At 34.9% G+C, this 22,388-nt stretch overlaps 2 protein-coding genes across 4 annotated transcripts; one reads left to right on the top strand and one right to left on the bottom strand.

The window, feature by feature from the left end:
• Window positions 1-7,613: 7,613 nt before the first annotated feature.
• Window positions 7,614-18,611, bottom strand: LOC124452589 (serine/threonine-protein phosphatase 4 regulatory subunit 4-like). Of its 3 annotated transcripts, XM_047003165.1 has the most exons (28): window positions 18,412-18,611; window positions 17,460-17,535; window positions 15,927-16,171; window positions 15,778-15,851; window positions 15,066-15,168; window positions 14,721-14,868; window positions 14,273-14,346; window positions 14,057-14,163; window positions 13,797-13,904; window positions 13,043-13,164; window positions 12,768-12,893; window positions 12,305-12,405; window positions 12,140-12,217; window positions 11,882-12,001; window positions 11,530-11,607; window positions 11,371-11,454; window positions 10,941-11,123; window positions 10,599-10,704; window positions 10,396-10,523; window positions 10,092-10,256; window positions 9,810-9,851; window positions 9,543-9,611; window positions 9,226-9,328; window positions 8,954-9,007; window positions 8,854-8,883; window positions 8,639-8,795; window positions 8,480-8,562; window positions 7,614-7,966 (listed from the first exon to the last, which is right to left on the bottom strand). In XM_047003165.1, the coding sequence occupies exons 3-27, from the start codon at window positions 16,131-16,133 to the stop codon at window positions 8,505-8,507; spliced, it is 2,625 nt and encodes an 874-aa protein (XP_046859121.1). In that variant the 5' UTR covers window positions 16,134-16,171; window positions 17,460-17,535; window positions 18,412-18,611; the 3' UTR covers window positions 7,614-7,966; window positions 8,480-8,504. The 3 variants fall into 3 exon arrangements, with proteins under 3 accessions (XP_046859121.1, XP_046859120.1, XP_046859123.1); XM_047003164.1 differs by lacking the exons at window positions 17,460-17,535; window positions 18,412-18,611 and having other exon boundaries at window positions 15,927-16,434; XM_047003167.1 differs by lacking the exons at window positions 17,460-17,535; window positions 18,412-18,611 and having other exon boundaries at window positions 8,639-8,786; window positions 15,927-16,434.
• On the top strand, window positions 16,356-22,206 carry LOC124452590 (cysteine synthase 1-like). Its single transcript, XM_047003168.1, has 18 exons — window positions 16,356-16,501; window positions 17,021-17,058; window positions 17,136-17,176; window positions 17,317-17,412; window positions 17,608-17,658; window positions 17,742-17,815; window positions 17,909-17,998; window positions 18,449-18,496; window positions 18,610-18,730; window positions 18,849-18,910; window positions 19,395-19,464; window positions 19,536-19,636; window positions 19,731-19,805; window positions 20,055-20,114; window positions 20,235-20,280; window positions 20,365-21,007; window positions 21,395-21,498; window positions 21,662-22,206. The coding sequence occupies exons 1-16, from the start codon at window positions 16,418-16,420 to the stop codon at window positions 20,409-20,411; spliced, it is 1,104 nt and encodes a 367-aa protein (XP_046859124.1). The 5' UTR covers window positions 16,356-16,417; the 3' UTR covers window positions 20,412-21,007; window positions 21,395-21,498; window positions 21,662-22,206.
• The last annotated feature ends 182 nt before the right edge of the window (window positions 22,207-22,388 follow it).

Raw genomic sequence — 22,388 nt, 5'->3', positions numbered from 1 at the left:
AATTCTCAAATCTTTTAAAATCTCTTAACCCAACGGTCATTGAATTTATGGAAATTGATTGGATCATTTGATCAAGGACTATGATTGGATGCAGTCGTGAACATGACTCGTTTCCAGGTTCCGTAATATCACAGTTGATGAGTGTAATTGTTGTAATTGGGAGCGTTGATATGCCTCGTTAAATTTCGAAAAATTATATTAAAAACATACAATTAAAAAACAATTTGAACAGTTTTTCAATGACAGTCTAGAAAGGAACAGTATAATATGGTGAAATTTGTCGCCTCAAACTTTCGAATTGAAATATCTCTCACTTTTCAAGTGGTCCTAAATCTACATTTCCTCGGGGGAGAACACACCCTGTATAAGTTGAAATAAATCAGGCAAAACAAAATTAATAATATTTACGCATAATCCATTGACATTTTCTCAACAACAATAGCGAAAATCAAAAATACACTCAGTTGCAAGAAAATATCATGATTGTGTAAAGACAGAAAATGTGCTCTTGTAGGATTCGTCTGTGTATGGTTTCGTGTACATATTAAGCATAAAAGCAGATAAATCAACAACTTAAGCAATAGACAGAAGATCGTTGCTGTTGGTCGTTATAAAGACTGAAAATGTGATTCTGTGGGGCTCATCTATGTTCGGTTATGTTTAACATAATAAGCATGAGGGCACATAAGCATACAGCTTAAACAAACTAAAATCATATAAAACGTGAACAGAAAGTACAAGAGCTAGTGCTATGGTAGGGTAGCGGAAAAATTGAATTCGACAAAGGGAGATACATGAAAGTAGACATAACGGTAAATACAAAAGTAGACACAAAGGTACAAACAACGGTAGACATAAAGCATAATAAAAAGGTAAAAAAAATTAGGCATAAAGGTAGACACAAAGGGAAATAAAAAAGTAGGCACAAAAGTAGACACAAAGAAAAACACAAAGATAGACACAAAGGTACTTAAAAAGGTAGAAAGATGATCGTTGGTCGTTCTTGTAAAGACTTAAAATGTGGTCCTGTGGGACTAATCTGTGTTCGGTTGTGTATAACATATAAGCATGAGAGCACATAAACTTACAGTTTGAGCATTCTAGTATCAGATCAAATGTGGACTGAAACAACAAGAACTAGTGCTATGGCAGAGCAACGGAGAAATAGAGTTCGACAAAGGATAGATAACTTGGATATAAATCGATTCACAGAAGGAAGTTAAGATGAAAGACCACGTGGAGGGCGAAACACGTCAATCCTTGACGTCGAGGAGGAATTAGTGCATGATGAATGAATGGATTCTCAACGAGGATTACACAATTATAAACTATCAAAGCGAAGTTACAAGCATACACTTTATATTCAAGCTTTGATATAAAGTGTCACTTTAACGCAAAAAGAACGCCATCACAACTATACACAGTGGCTTTTTATAACAGCCGATGTCTTCTTCACGGTGTTTAAAGATGTATGTGGCCAAGTCGTGAACTATGCAGCCAAAATAAAAATATGTAAACCTATGGTGGAAATACTTTTCGTGTATCAAACCATGTTGTTCAATTGGAGAGTATGACGGTTGAAATCTGTATGACATTCCTGAAGAATACTCTGCAAAAGCTGAACGATAACGAAATGCATTTCCTACTATAGGAAGGCCCGTAAGTTCTTTATAGCTCGTTCTTGGATCATTTAAAAAATGTTATCAACTGGTTGAAAGCCTGATCCATCAACGGCAAACCATAAATGGATCATCGTCATATTTCTCAACGACAAAAAGAAATGGAACAATAAAAATACTATTGACTGTAGCCACAACTAGAAATCTTAATATCATTATCGTAAGAAACATGCTGTAAATGTAAGATTTGAACAGACATAGTTGCATCTATGTCTTTCGATATATAGCTTATTATGAATGTTTGTATGTGACTATCTATATAACACATTATAAAACTACTACACTTTAACTCTTTGTACCAACACTTTTTGTACGACTTATTTTTACGATAATGATATTTGCTTTCTTGCATTCTCCTTGACTCGAAGCTCTTCCATAATCTTGTTTCGAGACCTTTAAAGGTCATTTTTTGCATTAATTATTACAAAGCAGGAATGGCACATTAAATTGAACATTAGTCTCCAACGAACTCTCTGGTCTACTACAAGACACAACCTTTCGAGGTTGCAAAGTGGAGGTTCAAACCCTGTCTGCAGTAAGGTATAGTTAGATCTAGGTTGAGCTAAGAAATGAGGAAATAATGCTGGTTAACAGTGCAAAAATGGCATTTCTATTACTGAGTTTTTAGAGAATGGAATGCGACACTTAGTATAAATTCAGAAAAATTCGCTCTCCGATGAGAAGGAGGAAGGAGGAGAGCGAAGAAAAAAAAAAGATAGGATCCCATGCAAAAAACCACTCTTAAAAAAACTAAGTCTTTTTCTCAAATTTTTTTATGACTCCCTGTGATCAGGGAGTTTTTTTTTAAATTTTGAAAAGTCAGGAAACCCAAGAGCAAACAGAACGCCCTAATATTCCCTTTCTTACCTCCGAACACTTGTTCCTCAATTCAACTTTCTGTCTTCCACATCCGCCTCGTACACCTAAGTGTGTCAGCAGAGGGGCGAACCAAGGATCTTGTGCACGGGAGGTCAGTGATGTCGAACTAAGCGCCCAACATCGGCCAGTTGAGCTAAGCGCTCATCATCGAACACTTAGGGTTTTTTCGCGTATTTCCTCATTTTTTTAAACTTTGAAGTGAAAGAAAACGATGATCAGATCAGTATTGAACCCGAGATGGTGCGATAGCCATACTGACAACCATAAGTGTTCCACTCAGTAAAGAAAACAACATGGATTTGAACCTAGGAAGGTCTGAGCACCGCACCGACACCTATACCTCTCATCCAGACAAGAGACTTACGAATTCGGTGAAAACATGTCAAGTGATTAGCAAAAACCAACATTTATTGCATCCATTTCTTCTGGCTCAAATTTACAATGTTTAGTATGTTTGACTTATTATTTGTCACCCTCACTCCATTGATGAAGAAAGAAATTTACTTGGCTTCCTATCAAGCTCTAAATAACATAGTTTGGCATTTCATGTTCTTACAGCAAAGTGCAGGACGTATAAAGTATACAAAATTTTAGGAATTGCCATGTGGTAAATGAAGACATTTACGCGCATGTTCCTATAGTCAGTTTAATGGCGTTGGAGGATTATTTTGTCTGTTTAGACTTAGCTAACGTATTTTTATTATCATACATAACAACATTGTAATAGCTTCTACAAAACCAATAGTTCCCTTGGAACAGTCATCACTTTTCTTATTTTGTAATTGAGTTTAAGCACTTACCTATGTAAGTTTACGGAGGCGTATGACATTCTGTTAAAATCGTTCGCTTTTCTTTGTGGCAAAAAAATCATACTCGTGTTTAAATGTGACATTGTCCATTCAACACTAAACTTATACAGTTACGATGCGCTTTGACAGAAGAAATGGTTTAGTTAGCGAAAACGTGCTTATAGTATTATAACAGACTTCAAGTGTAATGAATGTAATCGTCATTTTTATCTTCTCGATGTAATCAATGTAATTCTCATTTTATATGAACAAAATGTCAAAAAATCGTGGGGTTGTCTTGTAGACTTTTAGTAGACTTTTTCTAACATATTTTTTACTGGATTACGAAAGTGGTGTGTTTACAATTTTTAAAGACTAAACTATAAAGAAGAACTTACTGTTTTAGGAAAATGTACAAATAAAGTATATTGGAAATCCTTGAGGTACAAAACGAATCTAACAATATTGTACTTCTTATCTTATTAAATACCTGATTCCATAGTTAAGCTTTGTCAAAGCAAAAACTTTGTTTTCAGAATTTCGTCTATGACATTAGACAATAGAGTTCAGTGGAAAAACTTTTAGATTATAATCAGTCTTCTGGGAGCTAAGTTACTGACTGTTTTGTATATACTTCTATAGCTTTAATTTCTGCTCTGAGTTCTTCGAATAGCCTCCAGCCAAGGGAGTTACGAGCTTACGTAGACTGACCATGTTCATTCTTTACATTCATAATCAGTCTTGCCGCACTATTCAACAACTTTTGGAGCCTTTCACAGTAATTTTCACGAGTTTGTCTCAAACCTCACAACAATAGTCAAAATATGGCTCGATTAAAGCGGATTAATACCAAAACCTAACTGCTTCTATTAATAAATATTCTTATTTTCTTTACAGCTTCAATACCTAACGATATTTTATTTGTAATATATATTCAAGGTGTTATTTCCAGTTCAACTGTTTGTCTATTTGAACTCCAAGAGCTTTGGGACATTTTACTCATTTGACTTTCTTCTTATTGATCGTAAGGGTTGGTTTGATATCAACTCTATTTAAATTTGCGTCAAAAGACGATCAAAATGTATTCTGTCTTCACACGGCTTTGTAAACTTACATAGGTAAGTGCTTAAACTCAATTACCAAGTAAGAAAAAGTGATGACTGTTCCACGGGAACTACTGGTTTTTGTAGAAGCTATTACAATGTTGTTATGTATGATGATAAAAAATACGTTAGCTAAGTCTAAACAGACAAAATAATCCTCCAACGCCATTAAACTGACTAAGGAACATGCGCGTTAATGTCTTCATTTACCACATGGCAATTCCTAAAATTGCGTATACTTTATACGTCCTGATCCTTGCTGTAAGAACATGAAATGCCAAACTATGTTATTTAGAGCTTGATAGGGAAGCCAAGTAAATTTCTTTCTTCATCAATGGAGTGAGGGTGACAAATAATAAGTCAAACATACTAAACATTGTAAATTTGAGCCAGAAGAAATGGATGCAATAAATGTTGGTTTTTGCTAATCACTTGACATATTTTCATCGAAATCATAAGTCTCTCGTCTGGATGAGAGGTATAGTTGTCGGTGCGGTGCTCAGACCTTCCCACGTTCAAATCCATGTTGTTTTCTTTACTGAGTAGAACACTTACGGTTGTCTGTATGGCTATCGCACCATCTCGGGTTCAATACTGATCTGATCATCGTTTTCTTTCACTTCAAAGTTTGAAAAAGGATGAAATACGCCAAAAAAACTTAAGCATTCGATGATGAGCGCTTAGCTCAACTGGCCGATGTTGGGCGCTTAGTTCGACATCACTGACCTCCCGTGCACAAGATCCTTGGTTCGCCCCTCTGCTGACACACTTAGGTGTACGAGGCGGATGTGGAAGACAGAAAGTTGAAGTGAGGAACAAGTGTTCGGAGGTAAGAAAGGGAATATTAGGGCGTTCTGTTTGCTGTTGGGTTTCCTGACTTTTCAAAATTTAAAAATAACTCCCTGATCACAGGAGTCATAAAAATTTGAGCAAAAGACTTAGTTTTTTAAGAGTGGTTTTGCATGGGATCCTATCTTTTTTCTTCGCTCTCCTCCTTCCTCCTTCTCATCGGAGAGCGAATTTTTCTGAATTTATACTAAGTGTCGCATTCCATTCTCTAAAAACTCAGTAATAGAAATGCCATGTTTGCACTGTTAATCAGCATTATTTCCTCATTTCTTAGCTCAACCTAGATCTAACTTTACCTTATTGCAGACAGGGTTTGAACCTCCACTTTGCAACCTCGAAAGGTTGTGTCTTGTAGTAGACCAGAGAGTTCGTTGGAGACTAATGCTCAATTTAATGTGCCATTCCTGCTTTGTAATAATTATGCAAAAAAAAAATGATGACCATTAAAGGTCTCGAAGCAAGATTATGGAAGAGCTTCGAGTCAAGGAGAATGCAAGAAAGCAAATATCATTATCGTAAAAATAAGTCGTACAAAATGTGTTGGTACAAAGAGTTAAAGTGTAGTAGTTTTTATAGTATGTTATATAGATAGTCACATACAAACATTCATAACATTCACATTTACAGCATATTTCTTACGATAGTGATATTAAGATTTCTAGTTGTGGCTACAGTCAATAGTATTTTTATTGTTCCATTTCTTTTTGTCGTTGATAAATATGACGATGATCCATTTATGGTTTGCCGTTGACGCATCAGACTTTCAACCAGTTGATAACCTTTTTGAAAAGATCCAAGAACGAGCTATGAAGAACTTACGGGCCTTCTTATAGTAGGAAATGCATTTCGTTATCGTTCAGCTTTTGCAGAGTATTCTTCCGGAATGTCGTACAGATTTCACGCGTCACACTCTCCAATTGAACAACATGGTTTGTGACACCAAAAGTATGTCCACCATAGATTTACAAATTATTATTTTGGCTGCATAGTTGACGACGTAGCCACATACATCTCTAAATGCTGTGAAGAAACCAGCTGTCATGAGACACACAGTGTACAGTCGTGGTGGCGTCAGTTCTATACAACATTTGGTCCGTTGTGTTACAGCAGCTCTCGATGTCAAAACTTCCAAATAAAGTGTACGCTTATCACATGCTTTGATATGGCGCAGAATATCCAATAACATATGGTTTTTTTCTGGAAGACATCGTTCTAACTCCGCTTCGATAGTTTATAATTGTGTAATCCTCGGTAAGAATTTCTTCCATTCATCTGCCAATTCTTCCTCGACGTTAAGGTTGACGTGTTTCGCCCTCCACGTGGTCTTTCATCTTAACTCTTTCTGTAAATTGTTTTATATCGAAGTTATCGCTCCACTAGTCGAATTTTACTTGTCCCTTGCTCTGCCATTGTGCTTGCTGCTGTTGTCTCTGCTCACATTTTATCTGGGTTGTTTCATCTGTACATTTATGTGCTTTCACGCTTATTATGTACGGGTGTATAAAACAACTGTACATACCATACATTGTATGCACAAGCTTATACGTTAGAATTTTAATGATGCACAAATAATTATGCTTTGGGGATTTACGATTGAGTTAAAGAGCCACTGGTCATTAAACTAGTTTTAATTTTCTTCTTGTGGTTATTGTGATAGTACTGCATGGGGAAACGTATTTTCAAATCCCAGAAGCGTAATTATTTGCACAGCCATCGAAATTCCAACGTATGGTCTTGTGCATACGATTATCGTCTTTGCAGATGTTTAATGCATCCTGTCTATGTATATAACTGAACAAATTTAAATGTCTACCTTTATCAATATTGTTGCCAATGAAGTGTCAGGCGTGAAACGGATTCTCAAAATATTAGAGCCCAACAAACAATTTTGAACATAGCCATAAACAATTTGGTTTTATGAAAGGTTTTTTTATACACCCTACCTATATGAAGAAGAGAACATATTTCATTCTTATAAAAGTGTTATTTGCTTCGTGTTTTTAATAACAACAAGGCATCATGGAAAACACTTGTGAGATTAAAAATCAACTATTTCATTTCTTGAACTTATAAAAACTGAGAGTAGCTAAGTATTTGACAGGTTCCATTAATCAAAGAAATTTTAAAGAAATTAATAATAGTATAGTACAATAAACCTCTAGGCCTGAAGCTACCCCCTCCCCTCATGCACAAGCCCTCCATAGAAAACCCCACCTGCGTATCCAAGCTGCTTGTAACAACTATAAATTTTGACACCTCACAAATCACAAACCACAAGAGAGTTTCGCAGATATCTACCATTAAATAAATTCCACTTTTTTCAATGTTGCTCAGTATTTACTAAATGATTTGACAATATCGATGCTCAAATATACTCTAGTGAATAAATCTATAAAATATAACTCTTTCACAATATCCTCTGAACTAGTAAGTTAGATTTACAATATCCCCTGGACAAACACCAGCTTTCTGCGTCAAGGGTACCGAGTAAGATTCACACACACCAAGAAGTACACGACATCAAATAACTCATTGTGCACAATATGGTTTTATCTAGAGGCGGTTCGGGCAAACAATCTCCTTTCCTTCGACGTGATGGCATTATTGACAATGACACGAAGATGATGGAAACAATTCAGCACTTCAACCGTGAAAGTAAAAACAACATCTAAAGATAACCATTTAAAAATGATTAACAGACAGTACTAACCCACAACATAAAGCGTAACAGAGCTCTGTGATGGCATTATATGCTTATTGTGTGATCCTTTTAATTTATAGAATAAAAATAAAAAAACATGTGGGCTGATTGGTGTAGATTCGTAAGATCTTAGCTCAACAAATCAATCAAAACTATCACACAGTCAAATAGAATTTGCAAATCGATCATAAATACATTTTACAGGAAAAATTAAAACATTTGTTTTTAATTTGTCTGTTTCGCATTATTGTTATTTTATGAAAGAAATAAAAGATGTTTTTCGTGTTTCCCCTGGCTTACGCAAACCTCGGAGACGTTTGTGAGAGCTCTCGAGCAGGTGCAACCCTCGATCTTCGGTCTCGGGCTTGGACTGATCAGTTCTCGAATTCTCTCTAAAGGTCTCCTAGGTTTGCATAAGCCTGTGCATACACAGTAAACAACTTTTATTTCTTAAATAACATCAAGTGTTTTCGTACTCACTTGGGTCAAGTGCGTTTCTCTATTGCTACCTTTTGTTGACGACTTTTGCTGCTTTTACACCAGGCCTGCTTCCCATAGGAATGCTGCAACAAGTATCATGTACTCATATGATAAGTAATGACATAGATAATTATGAAGATAGTGTGCATCTCATATTACCTAGAATTTTTTTTACTTGCTGTAGAAGCCTTCTGCGTCATCATGCTATGGGAGCTTTTGCTCATCCCTAGACTACCCCCGCTCGTCGATTTTTTAGATGAGGTTATCGTTGGATTCGTCTCGTAAAGATAGCTGCATGATGCTAGATCTGGGAGAGCTGACATAATAGGGGACATTTTTTAAGTGCTGTATTTGTTTGCATGTGAGTGCTTTACCTGCACCAGCCTTGTTGACGACTGTTTTACCTTAAAAGCAGGCACAAAAACTATGTTCATCATAATGCATGAACCTTTGAACAACATCTCAATGACGTACATTCTTTATTTGACGATTTCTTTGCATCTTGTCGGCAATATTTCTTGATGTTCGCTAAAAAAATTAAACAAAAATTAAATATAAACAGCAAAGATATAACAAAAAATCAGATCCGTGTCAAGTCACTAAACACCATACGCCATTTCCTTTGAATAACATGAAAAACTCAAACTTTTAACGAAAAATCTATTTTGGAAAACAAGACAACTAAAAAATGCGATGTACTGTTTCAGTCATCGATTTGTGTCTCAGAGTAATAATTCTTCGTTTACCCGCTCCTCCTTTCTTTATCACTTTCTCTTCTTTCAATGAAGTTTTTTTCTTTTTGTCTGAACCTTGGCGAGCAAAAGATATACCATTGCGTTCTTTTGCCTCCTAAACAAAATCGCGAAAATAAAATGACATTTTCACAAAAGTAAATCTTTGCCTCGACAACGGTAGACACGTGTTTGCAGAAGACAGTGGTCGTAAATATAATAGATATGATGGTATCACTCCTTGCATGCTGAGAAAATTTTTAAAACCATTGTAACCTAACAGTTGGGCAGCAACAAAAAATTAAACTGACATAAAAGGATCAACGCCTTACCATCAAGGCTTCCTCCTCTTCCTTCTTCTGATCCACTAAATCTTCTTCAAACATAGACCGATGTGTAGACTATAAAAAACGTTCATATTCAACCGTAAGTAGCTTTGAAGAATGAACACAATTTCGAAATTATTCATACAACATCTCTTTATATTCATAATATACAACTCTAAGTAACGTTGAAGACTAAAACATTTATACAGTCAAAGTAATTTCGACTGCATTAATTATATCTAACAGTTAAATATAACAAACAAAACTTCATACCGTTTCCATAACAATTTCAATTTTGTCAAGTCTAAGAGCAGCCTGCCATTGGAAATAGTAGAGTTTAAATCATAACAAATATTACAATGATAAGAGAGACTTATGATGTACAGCATTTGAAGTGCTTTATAGAACAAACAGGGTTTCAAATTTACTTAACTAGGGTTCAAGATAATGAAAAATTTAAACGAGCGCTGTCAACGTCTATGGTTGTGTTGTTGTCTAAGTTGCTTCTATACATGCTGGAGGCACGCTATGCCAGTAACGGTCAAGTTTCTGTACCTCTCTAACAGCAGCACAAACATCAGGATCCTTTTCATCATTAAGTAACTGTCGAACACACAACTCCAAGCGTTGCAACAAGCTTCGATCCATGGGTAGTTTCAAAACTGATTTCAGTTTAGGCAGTAAGTGACAGAAATGTAATCTAATGTTTATCACAGGATCCTACGTATGTATAAAACAAAAAGCAAATTACAATAGCATATGAAATTATGGTCGATGTTAGGGTTTCTTGGTGCAAGTCAAACTATCCCACATGATCACATTTAATGAGCCATTAACGGAGTAAAATACACTTACTTACCATTACCAATTCCAGAAAGAATGCAAAGAAATGTTCCTTAAAAAATTTTCTTGAAAATAATTCCAAAATATATGTACAAATTTTCATGAAAAGTAATCTATCTCTGTAACTTTTTCCCTTTCCGCATTCTGAAAAATAAAACGAAAACAATTGCTAAACAAACTCTGCTGACCGAAGAATAATCTTGAAAAGAAGTGAACTACCTTCAATGAAGCGGCAACACATTTCATCCCTCTGTTCCGCTCTTGCATTATTCCTTAAGAATATACACAATGTATATGCTGCAGCATGAGTGACAGGAAGGACATGCTGTTAATGAAAATGAAAAAAAACGCAGTAAATTGTTAGAGCAAAAAGTTATAGCATGGTAATGAAGTAAAAATGAATGGATTTGACATATGTACGTACATATCAGAGCTTAATGGTATCATAGAAGGATGGACATGGATGTAAAGGGATGTTAAAATGAAAGGACTCAATGAATAATGGATGTGAAGGTTGTGAATGCTAAAATATATGCGTTGAAACTGAGTAAAAGTACTAACGCTTCTATGGAGAACGTCAAACAAAACGGGGGTAAATTTATAGTAGATTTGATCCGAGGTAAAAGAATCAATGAAAGCCGAGAATTTCCGTAGAAGTTGTTCATGTATTCTCCAGTTCATGCACTGTGATACAGTATGTTCGCATGCTATGACAGGTGGTATGAGCTCTGATAGGTTGTTCAGCTAAAAAAAATAAAAATACTTCTTAAGATGGTATATAAGTACATACGATGGTACATAAGTACATAAATACTTATAGTTTTACAATAATACAAGCGTCTGAATTTCACGAAACGTTCAATCGTAATTCGATGGCAGTCATCACATGCGATACAAGAAGATGATGAAAGATGAGTGTAGAAAAATAAGAAGATGGATAAATGGAATATGAGGCAATTGTAAAAATGAAATGACGAGGTTTGACATATACCTTAGATTCATGTTGATTAGAACGACCACCATTCGACAAAATAGATAGAGTAACGTTAAGATTAAGTATTAGTCCTTCGAGAACCTAGAAAAGAAATCATTTTAAGAAAAGAAAATACTCAAAACTTTGCAAATCATGTCGATCTCAGACAACTCTTACTGGAACAGTTTCATCCATAAGTAAGATATGAAGTTCTGATTGCAAACATTGAGCTTTACTTCCTAAAAGTTTTATCACCTACAAAAGAAACACATTTCATTGGACATTTTTTGTCTTCACTCACAACCACAAAAAACTTGGATTCAAAAATACTTAAAATCAGATCTATACATACAAACATGTATCAGTGAATTAATTAAAGAAAAATAAATTAGTTTGGTCTTGTTTCAATAGCATTGAGCAATCTTGAATCTTATAAGGACACTTTCATAAGATGGAATAAAGTTCAACAAATAAAAATTTTAGAAATCTTTATTATTACATTACACATATACACATTTTAAAAACACACCTCGTGAAATCCACAAGAAACGCTTCTCCGTACAATGAAATTGCGGTCTGTGACAAGAGCATGGAAACAGGAGGCAAGATCCTTAGTAAAATCCTCGGCTCCACAAAAAGCTACCATTGCCTAAAATTGAGCATGTCATCATGGCACTAATGTCCCGAATACCAAAACACTTTTGTTATGAAAACCTTGATAGATAGAGTTTACATATAAGTAGCTTTGTCATACTTTAAAAATTCATTTTATCCAAAATACACAAACCGGAAAATTGAAAGCACAATTTTTTCGAATTTCAGCGCAACGGCTTTCCTCTAAACTTTCATTGTACGCGTTGAGTCTCTGAAGAAAATAATAAAATTCAGTAAAAAGCAACTTGTGATGGCATAGTTCAATCTTACGCAACTATTGTCTATTCCATATTTCTACCTGAAAATGATTAATCTTATTCTTGTTCTCTTTCAATCCGGACGAGCAAAGCTTTTGAAAATACTCGACGCACCATTTCTTTTGGGTATCCGTAAAATTTCCTAGAAAAGTACATGTTATCCGTTATCACTGACAAGTAATCTTCACGACAAAATGTTTCCACGAAGACATTCTCCATATGCATGTCTTGGCTATAAGTTACTGCAGTCACCATGAAAACATGTACGTATGGCAAACTCTTTGGTAACGTGACGATGACGGTATTTTCAATTGTCAGTAGAACGAATCAAACTTTTCGCTGTTTCACTCACACTGAAAATTCCTCTTGGCTTAGTTTTGGAAAGCGTCACTCGCTTATAACACCAGCACCATAAGGAACTTTACCACATAAAGGCACGGTGATAGTTTACTGCTTCAGTGTTTCAAACATTTATCATTGTTAACTTTATAAAATAAAATTTACCATTTAAGCCATAGCACAATTTTCCAAACAATTTTGACACAACAATTAGCGTATCATCTTTCTTCCTTTTCAGCGCTAACTCGCAAAAGTTTTGTACCAAGGGAACAATCGTTTTACCACTGTTCTCTAAATGATAAAAATCTCAAAACTAACTAAAAGCAGATAAACGGTAAGCACATTATTATCGACTCATAACACGAGTTGCTGGCAAATGGCACCAAAAACAATTGACAAGGTGATGTTCAATTATATGATCAATGGAATCTACGGCTTACCATCGTTGAGAAAGTGCAATAGTTCAGCAATTGTTTCAATAGCAGCAAGTCTTACAATACTTTCTTCGTCGTTTGTTAATTCAACTAACTCAGGCATGATCCAAGATTTTGTGAAGTCCCCGCTGAAAAATATCACGCAAAATTTAATCAGTATACGCTGCTTGTAGCGAATACAACTAGGCTAAAGTCTGCAAACACAGAACTTTTACCATGACCAACTACCCTTATTGGCAGAAGTCCTTATTATTGAAGTAACCAAAGAAGATAATCTATTTCAAGCTTGTTTAATTCATACTGCAAAATTCAAGCACTTTTAGGTATATAAAAAAGGAGGGTGGGTTTTCATTTTAACAGAATTTAAAAACATCATCATATAACGAAAAACACCCTCAAAGAAAAACAACAAAAATGTCAAATTGATTGCAAGTGTGACTGTATGAAACAGGACCGTGATAGCTCCATTAAGCAGACACCCTCGGGGAACAGACTAGTGTCCACTTAATGGAGGTGTCAAATTGATAGAGGTTCCATAATAAAGAATTAGCTGTATGGGATTAAATTTGACACTTGACAAAGTCTCCGCTTTGTCGGGTCGCTTAATACGGGTTTGAATGTAATTAAATGGAATGGAACGATAACTCAGCAAATAAACGTACACTAGCGTGGCTGACTAGTTACCATGGATACTACACCTCAACGTCCCAGTCACTATACAATGAATAACATGTGTAAATATGACAAAATAACAACAAACCCTAAATCTTTTCCAATTTTTTGCAATTCGTGACTCATGCAAGCTCGAACTTCATAGTCAACATCTTGGCATAAAGAAGTAATGAGACCCATCAATTCTTTCTTAATCCTAAAACATATAAAAAATAACTGGAAAAAAATTTTATCAATTGGGTATGCAAAAAAATCAATTTCACTTTATTGAAATACATATTGTGAGGCAAAAAACCATATAATTACATACACCTCTATTGAGTATGTATTCAATTGTTAATTACATACCACAATGGGTCAAATTTTGCAACCACCACACCAAGAATTTTACAGCATGATAACCGTGATGTAACAGATTGAGATAGCTGCCCTTTTGTAAAGGCAATTGGCAAAATCTTTAAAAATACAATCATGACAATGAACATTTTCAACAAACCATATTATATTTTGATCAAAAAGAAACAAACAGAAATATTTTCCACTTCATTACTCAATAATATTTACCTCTCGTTTTATGGCATCCTTGGGAAGCTTTGTTATTGTACAGAGCAAGGCATTCAACCAACCATGAGAAATTGCTAGAAGAATATTTATTGAAATGGCTGTTAGTCATGCTACTGCATATATATTATTGTAAATTTTTTATCTTAAATGAACGACAAAAGGAAATACAGGTAGATTGAAGAATGACACAGAAAGTTAAAAGGTGAATGCAGAAATGTTATAGGTCAGTTAGGAATATGACTTGGAGCTAGTTTAGTCTCATATCTACTTAAATACACTTATATAATAGATACATAGATTCAGAGCCATTATTCTTAATGATTTGTACTCCATAAGGCAAATTTCAATTTAACAATATTTTCATCTATTTCATTGTGCTTGTGCTTGAAAAAACTAGAAACATGAAATTTTTTATGTTCTTTTTTACAGTTTCTGCTAATTGACATACTTGGATCTTTGTTCTCCATATTGTTCAATATTGTAGGTAAAAATGCTGATATAAAAGCATATATTGGCAACAATCCCCTCTCAATAATCTGGTAATAGGATTTGCTAGCAACCAGTTGGATCTCAACTGAGGCAGCATATAATAATTCCTAAAAAAAGTATCAAAATTTTTTGTCAACTCTATAATTTCCAAAAAAAACATCTTTTAGTTTAACAAACATCAAGTCAATTCTATCAAATGTTTCCCAATGGAAATCCAGTTGGTACCTGTTGACACTTAATGTTACAACTATGGTAATTTCTTAACAATTCATATTCTTTTTAGTTTATTCATACATCCACGTACCCTAACAAGTGGCATGACTTCCTTGACGGCATCATTTGCATGGTTTTCAAATAGCAAAGGCAAGTTATTGATTACACTCAGTTTTTGTGCTTCAATACCAGAACTACAAAACAGAAAACATTTGAGTACAATCAAAAAGAACCAAACAAGGCAAATAGTGCTTTGCAAATATTTTACTGTTTACTTCAAGAAAATCAAATTCCAAAGGAATCACTAATGATATAAGTTCAAATTTTATATGACAGACACCAAGTACTTGTGATAGTAACTACGAAAAGCTGGAAAGGAAGCTGCTAAAACATTTCTACCCATCTATCTGTCCTTGTAATCATCATAGTTGTACTTGATAATCCAAAAATTTTCCACAGAAATTTATTGAAGTCATGCAGATAAATCATATTAAAAAAAATAGCTACGATCCACAACTATTTAGACAAGAGCTTAAATGACACCTAAACTCATTTATTTTCACTTATTTTCATAATTGTTCGTATGCCTTTCGCGTAATGAGATTAAAATTGTTTTGAAATTAAAACAATAAATCTTTTCGATACAAAGAAAAACGTCTAACGTTTTAAATTGTGTAAATTTGCCTTAAACGGGACGTTCAGCCTCTTTATTCGCACTCTAGCTTTATTATCTTATCAATACGAATGTCATGAAGATAAATTCAACAAACACATTTAAGCACATAAGAGTCAAAAATCAACACCTAAGTAGAAAAACTGCTCGTTCAACGTCCGATAGATTTTCATCCACAGTTAAGCGTTGAATTTCTTCTTCGGACTGCAAAACGCAAAAAAATGTCATTGAAACGACAACATTACTTTGTGAAAAGAGCTTATTAAATAAAATGCAAACCTTGAGACCACTTTTTATAGTCCTTTCCGACCTCAATTCTTCAACTTCTTCTTCTTTAAGTTCTCCAAAATCGCCATACATTTCATTTTGCTCGAAGCTGGCCAAGCCACGATTCAGCCAGTCCATTCCAGGCAAAAGGAAAATTATATTAAGCAATGTCAATAACAATATGGCAGGTGTACGGTTGAAAAGCTTAACATGTTGCATTTAATCTTCATTGTTCTTAACTTTGCTGTCCCTGATTTCTAAATATATAGCATCACGACCCTGTTTATTTGGAAAAAAAATCTAAGTCTAATTTCTGTAGTACTTGGTCACTATCAATGGTTACTATGTTACCCAAGTGTCAACCATTATCATAACCAAATCGTAACTGGATTGTTATGTCGTCATTTATGTCGCACACAAATTACCGGATAAAAATGTCGACAAAGTTTCGATAATCGATCACTATTCAATATATCATTAATACCACTGTTACTACGATCATTATGTTAGCGAGAAGACTTAAAGGCTCATTAATTTATAGCTATTCAAATTCACTACAAACTTTCCAGGCTCGGTTATATCATGCCGTAAGTTGCTAAAATTAATCACTATTTTTCGATATGATTGTGATCTCATGAGCATCAGTCGTCATGGACTTCACGGTTGTTTCCAATTGTTTCAATTTTATTTTAATTTATGACAAGTACATAATTTATCACTGGTCGCAAAATGCGACCCATAAGCGCAAGGAGATCCATACTTTAGGGCCTATACTCATAAATGCATGTCAGAATTATTAAGTAAAAAATAATGGGATTTTAAGGGCATATTGTGTGACAAATCATGCATATCCAAGTATGAATAACAACCCTCCCTCCCCCTTCACCAATTATGGATTCTGCTACTGCCCACCAACCTAAGCCATTAAAAACTTCATTTTTAGTACTGATGGTATGATAACATATGGAACTGCATTTCCATTACCAAGAAAATTTGAATCATACTAATTGATATTGATCAAATCATGCGTCATGCCCTAGCTATGTTCAAAGTACGAATGTGTAATGGTAAGATAAAAGTTCCAATCTTGAAATTCCATCTTTCAGAATACAAGTTGCAATGGCTTCAAAGGGACAGTTGCTCGGTAACCAATTTTAATTGTCCAAGAGAAAGTTGTTATTTTCTAAACATCAATTTATCACAAATTTTCTTTATCCATAGGACCCCATTGATAAGACTGAACAAGTTAAGTGAAAAAACAGGCAAGTGTCATAAAGTCTTTATATGAAAAGAAATTTAATTGATAAAACCCTTTCATTTTGCATGCTAATTATGCATGTTGTTAAAAATTTAATAATATCCATTTGAATTTAACAAAGATTTATTTGGATTCTTGTTAAAGGATGCAACATCATGGTGAAAGCTGAGTTCCTTAATCCTGGGGGTTCAGTCAAAGACAGAGCAGCATTGTATCTCATTAAAGATGCAGAAGAAAGAGGTCCAGTTCTTGTCATGTTTTAGAATAAACCCTGGATTTATACTTACTGATTAAAAATGCAAGTCTTTGTTCTGTGTATCAAACTTTTTGTGTCATCATCAACACAACACCAATCATCATTGCCTACATTATTCAAACAGAGAATACAACTGTAAAATCAAAAGATTTAACAATAGCATACTATAATTGTTTCAGGACAATTGCAACCAGGTGGTACAGTTGTAGAGGGGACTGCTGGCAATACAGGTAAGGGGATGGTAAAGTTATGCAAAACCTCACCAGTCAAATGCTAGAGCACAATTCCATAATTCAATTTTTTGTTTGCACAGGGATTGGCTTGGCTCATATGACCCTGGCATCTGGTTATAAATGTGTCATATTCATGCCTGACACACAGTCACAAGTACATTCAAAAAAGAATATTTTACCTATGTAAAAAGTGCACAATGCAACACAGCTTTTACTTTACAATGGTATAAAAAATTTTTCTTTTTAGGAGAAAATTGACATGTTAAAAGTTCTAGGGGCAGATGTGAGACCAGTACCAGCCGTGCCATATGATGATCCAAATAATTATAACCATCAGGTATCTATAAAAACACTATGACTACCTACTATTATACTGTCATTATCAACCATTACCTACCATTACTATCATCACCTACCATTGCCTACCATAACCTACCATTGCTACTGTTACTATCATGACCTACCATGACTGCCATTACTATTAACTACATACTATAAAGTACCATTACAATCATTAACAACCATTATTATCATCACCTACCACTACCACCATTACTATCATTACGTACCATTACTATCATTACGTACCATTACTATCATTACGTACCATTACTATCATTACGTACCATTACTATCATTACGTACCATTACTATCATTACTATTGAACTACAATAAACTACAATTATTTGCTTCACTAAATTGAGTTTTGAAAACACAATGTGAAAACGAAAGTGTGCATCCTTACTTACTCCCAAAAATTAAGCTCTCCCTTTTTCACATCTTTAGGCAAAAAGATTTGCGGACAGTTTGGAAAACGCAATTTGGACAAACCAGGTGCAAGAGATAGTTCACATGGCGGTCGTCTATTTAAGTTTCTGAGATAAAACCGGGCATCCATTAAACTAATTACGTCTGTTTTTGATGCACTTTCTTGTACAATTTTACAGTTTGATAACACAGCCAACAGAAGGGCACACTATGAAACAACGGGACCCGAGATTTGGAAACAAACGGAAGGAACGATCGATGCTATTACATTCTCAACTGGAACGGGTGGAACAATTGCTGGTACGCGCCGTTACTACTTCTAAAAAAATAATGAAGATGGTTGTAGAATTTTCTCTCATAATTAAATATAAAACAAGAATCAACTTCAATGTAGTTGTCATTTACATTTCAAATCTAGGTTCAGGAATGTATTTAAAACAAAAGAAACCTGGTGTAAAAGTTGTTATAGCTGATCCCCCGGTACACGGTCAACTTTTCTTATCATTTGTTGATATTTTAATGTGATACCCTGGTTTCAAAATGAATGCTTTGAACCCGGGAGTATCGTTACATGTTTCTACATGTAGATCGTCCAAGTTAGTGCATTCTTGAGGAAGACTTTTGGTGTGGTGACTGACGATTCGACAAACTTAGCGGTATTAACCATTAGTGTCAAGTGAGGAGTAAACGTCAGATTCGTATTGTGGTTGTCTGGTTTTGACGTTGTGTATGTGTGATATTGTATGTAGAGGAAATGTTTGAATGTATGGGTATCCATTACGTATTGGGAATGTCAGTCAACACAACCGCAAACAGTTCTTCTAAAGAATGCACTGAACTGGATGATCCACATCTATAAAAATACACCGTGGTTTTGTCTTGTACATTTAAATCTGCGAATAGCTTTCAGCTTTATCATATCCATTTTCTTTGCATCATGACGATGAAATGTTTTTGCGCGTAGGGAAGTGTTTTATACCAATATTTTAAAAGTGGTAAATTGGAAAGAACTGGCAATGATTCCATTACTGAAGGTAATATTTTCAACCAAAGGATTTTTACTCGCACCAAAAGTGTTGAGTGAAAATATGTGTTGTGATAATAGGAATTGGCCAAGGTAGAGTCACAAATAATATGAAAGGAGCGTTTGATGATGGAGTGTTTGATGATGCAATTCACGTTCCTGATGAAGACTCCGTCGAAATGGTCAGAACTGCTTTCATACCCTAGTGTAACTTTTGTAAAGAAACAGTTTAGTCATAATATACACATTTTAATTCTAAATAAACTTCATATACAGGTATTTTATTTACTTCATGAAGAAGGTTTTTTTGTCGGTGCCTCATCAGGCTTGAATGTTGCTGCTGCTGTAAAGGTTGGTTCTCAGCTCGTATACATGTATGTCTATATAATACAGTAGACTATCATCTGTTGATAGTCTACTGTCCATCATCTATGAGACACTAGACTATTATCTGTTAGACAAACATTTTGCAATTCAACAGTTGTTACGTCGAGCTCGTAACACGGTAACCTTTCAGTTGCACATACAGTTCAGACGCTACAACTGAAATATATCATTGTCGTACTTAACATTTTTACGTTTTTACGTGCTTTCTTGCAGATTGCCAAAAAGCTCGGCCCAGGCCACACAATTGCAACGTGTTTATGTGATACTGGTCAGGTATGCCGAAATCTTATGTAAAACCTTTATACTGAAAGTAAATGAGTGATTTATACTATAATTGCCACTAAACTTTTGTCCCATAGATTTAATAGTTCTTTATAAATTTTATTTGTTCAGCGCTATTATGCAAGACTGTTCAATAAACAATGGCTTCATCAAAAAGGTAACGCCCAGAAAAACTACCTAATTTAATGTCCTATTTTTTCAGCGAAAGTTGTAACTTTCTATAAATCTGCTATCGTTTTAGGTCTCCTGGAAATAATTCCCGAAAAATATCGACATGCCTTACATTGAATGAGAAATTAGAGAATTATACTCATAGCTGAAATACCCGAGATGATCGGCAAAATAAACTTGGCGTGAAATGCGTATTAATAATGTAATTTTTATCATCAGGTAGTCTGAATTTTCGTATTAAATTGGTCGCATTAAACAACAGTGGTTTTCTCCTCATTAAAAATAGCGGATATTATAATTGAACATATATAACGAAAATTCCTTTACGGATATTGGAAAGGAATTTTGACGGGAAGTTCAGAAGATTTGAACAACGCGTTGCTGTCATTGCTTTGCAGTTTGTATACAACGTGCAGACTGCCGAACATATTTGGCCAATTTGCGCGATGAGAATGGGTCAAATGGCGACACTGTCCATCCCATTTCTAATGTTCTATGTTTCAATTACGTTTGGGAAATCCGTAGAGCCAACACAACCTTATGAAGAGGCATTTCTAGCACGAGAGGAATACAGTTTGCCCAAGCTGCCGTACAATGAGAGTGATCTAGAACCTTATATCGATGAAGAAACAGTGAAATTGCAATATTCCGTGCACCATTATGGTTATACGCAAAAGCTGAATCATGTTTTGAAAGTGTGGAGAAATTCTAGCGTGAGTAAAGCTCGAAATACTTTTGAAGCGTTGAGCAGATAAGTTTGAACAATGCATTATTGTCTTGGACGACCGATTCCACATCCTACAATATTTATATTTTTCGTCCCAAAACACTAGAATTCTTACTTCTTGCAATGGTAGCAATGATGTGATTCCTGCAGTTTATATTCACAGCGCGTGCGTATATTTTGAACTATAAATCTAATTTGCATAAAATGCGCGGAAAAGTAATCATAAAATTACAGTAACACTGCACTAGGAATGCCGACAAACATTCAAAATATCCATAAAGAAAAGGCAGATGTCTTCCTGTACCTGTTTGTCTGTTTCCAGTTCCTTTTATCCGTTAAATATATCCCTTTTATTCATCTGTTTCCAACATAGGAAGAAGTGCAGGAGCTTGCATCAAAATCAGTAGTTGATATATTAACGAATATCAACGATGTACCTGAAAGATATAGATATCATGTAAAGAATGTTGCTGGAGGGTTAGTATGGTCACAGGCAAAATAACTACAGAAACAAGTACTTATGAAGTAAAAATCTAGATATAGAATCTATATCTATAATTCCCCTGCATGCATGACACTGGGCTAGTTTCCATGTCTTCACTTTGGATTTACTAGTTGCTTCAGTTTTCTCTCTGTTTAGATACTTTAGTCATTCCTTATATTGGTCAACAATGACTCCAAATCCAACTGGTGAAATACGCGTGCCGGGTCAACTAACTCAACATCTTATCTCTCAAACTTTCGCCAACCCAGATGGCCTACGGAAATGGATCTTCCACGAAGCCTTGGATTTATTTGGATCTGGTAACGTGTGGGTTTGCGTAGATCCCAAGCAACCCCAACATATAACCATTTATACGTTAATAAACGAAGATACCCCGTTTAGCCATGGTTTGTACCCCATACTGGTTGTGGACCTTTGGGAGCGTGCGTACTATCTTAAGCACCGAAACAATAGAAAGGACTACCTGGAAGCATGGTGGAAATTAATTAACTGGAAGACGGTGGAAAATTTAATCAAGCGCTACGGCGTCAATCAATTTCACGATGAACTATGACAACGACACATTTTATGCAAGAAAATATGCATTGATTGGAAATATACAAGATTAAATTACAATCGAACGCAAATGACGTTGAAAGTTTTTGATAATCTGTTAAATAAATAAATGTGTATTTAAAAAACATGAATTTTGATGAAGCCCATGAAAAAGATCCTAGGATAGTACCTTCGGGAATATATCCCGGGGAAAAGACACCCGCTAAAGACCCTAGGGAAAAAACAGCAAAATAATTGCGATAAAATGCGTCTTGAAATGCAACAACTTTATTCTAAAATTACAAATCATATTTTGCTGACTATTAAC

Source organism: Xenia sp. Carnegie-2017, unplaced genomic scaffold (genome assembly GCF_021976095.1).
Source record: "Xenia sp. Carnegie-2017 unplaced genomic scaffold, XeniaSp_v1 HiC_scaffold_25, whole genome shotgun sequence".
Lineage (NCBI taxonomy): Eukaryota > Metazoa > Cnidaria > Anthozoa > Malacalcyonacea > Xeniidae > Xenia > Xenia sp. Carnegie-2017.
Note: the sequence above shows the minus strand (reverse complement) of the source record. Positions and strands in the feature narration are given on the sequence as shown.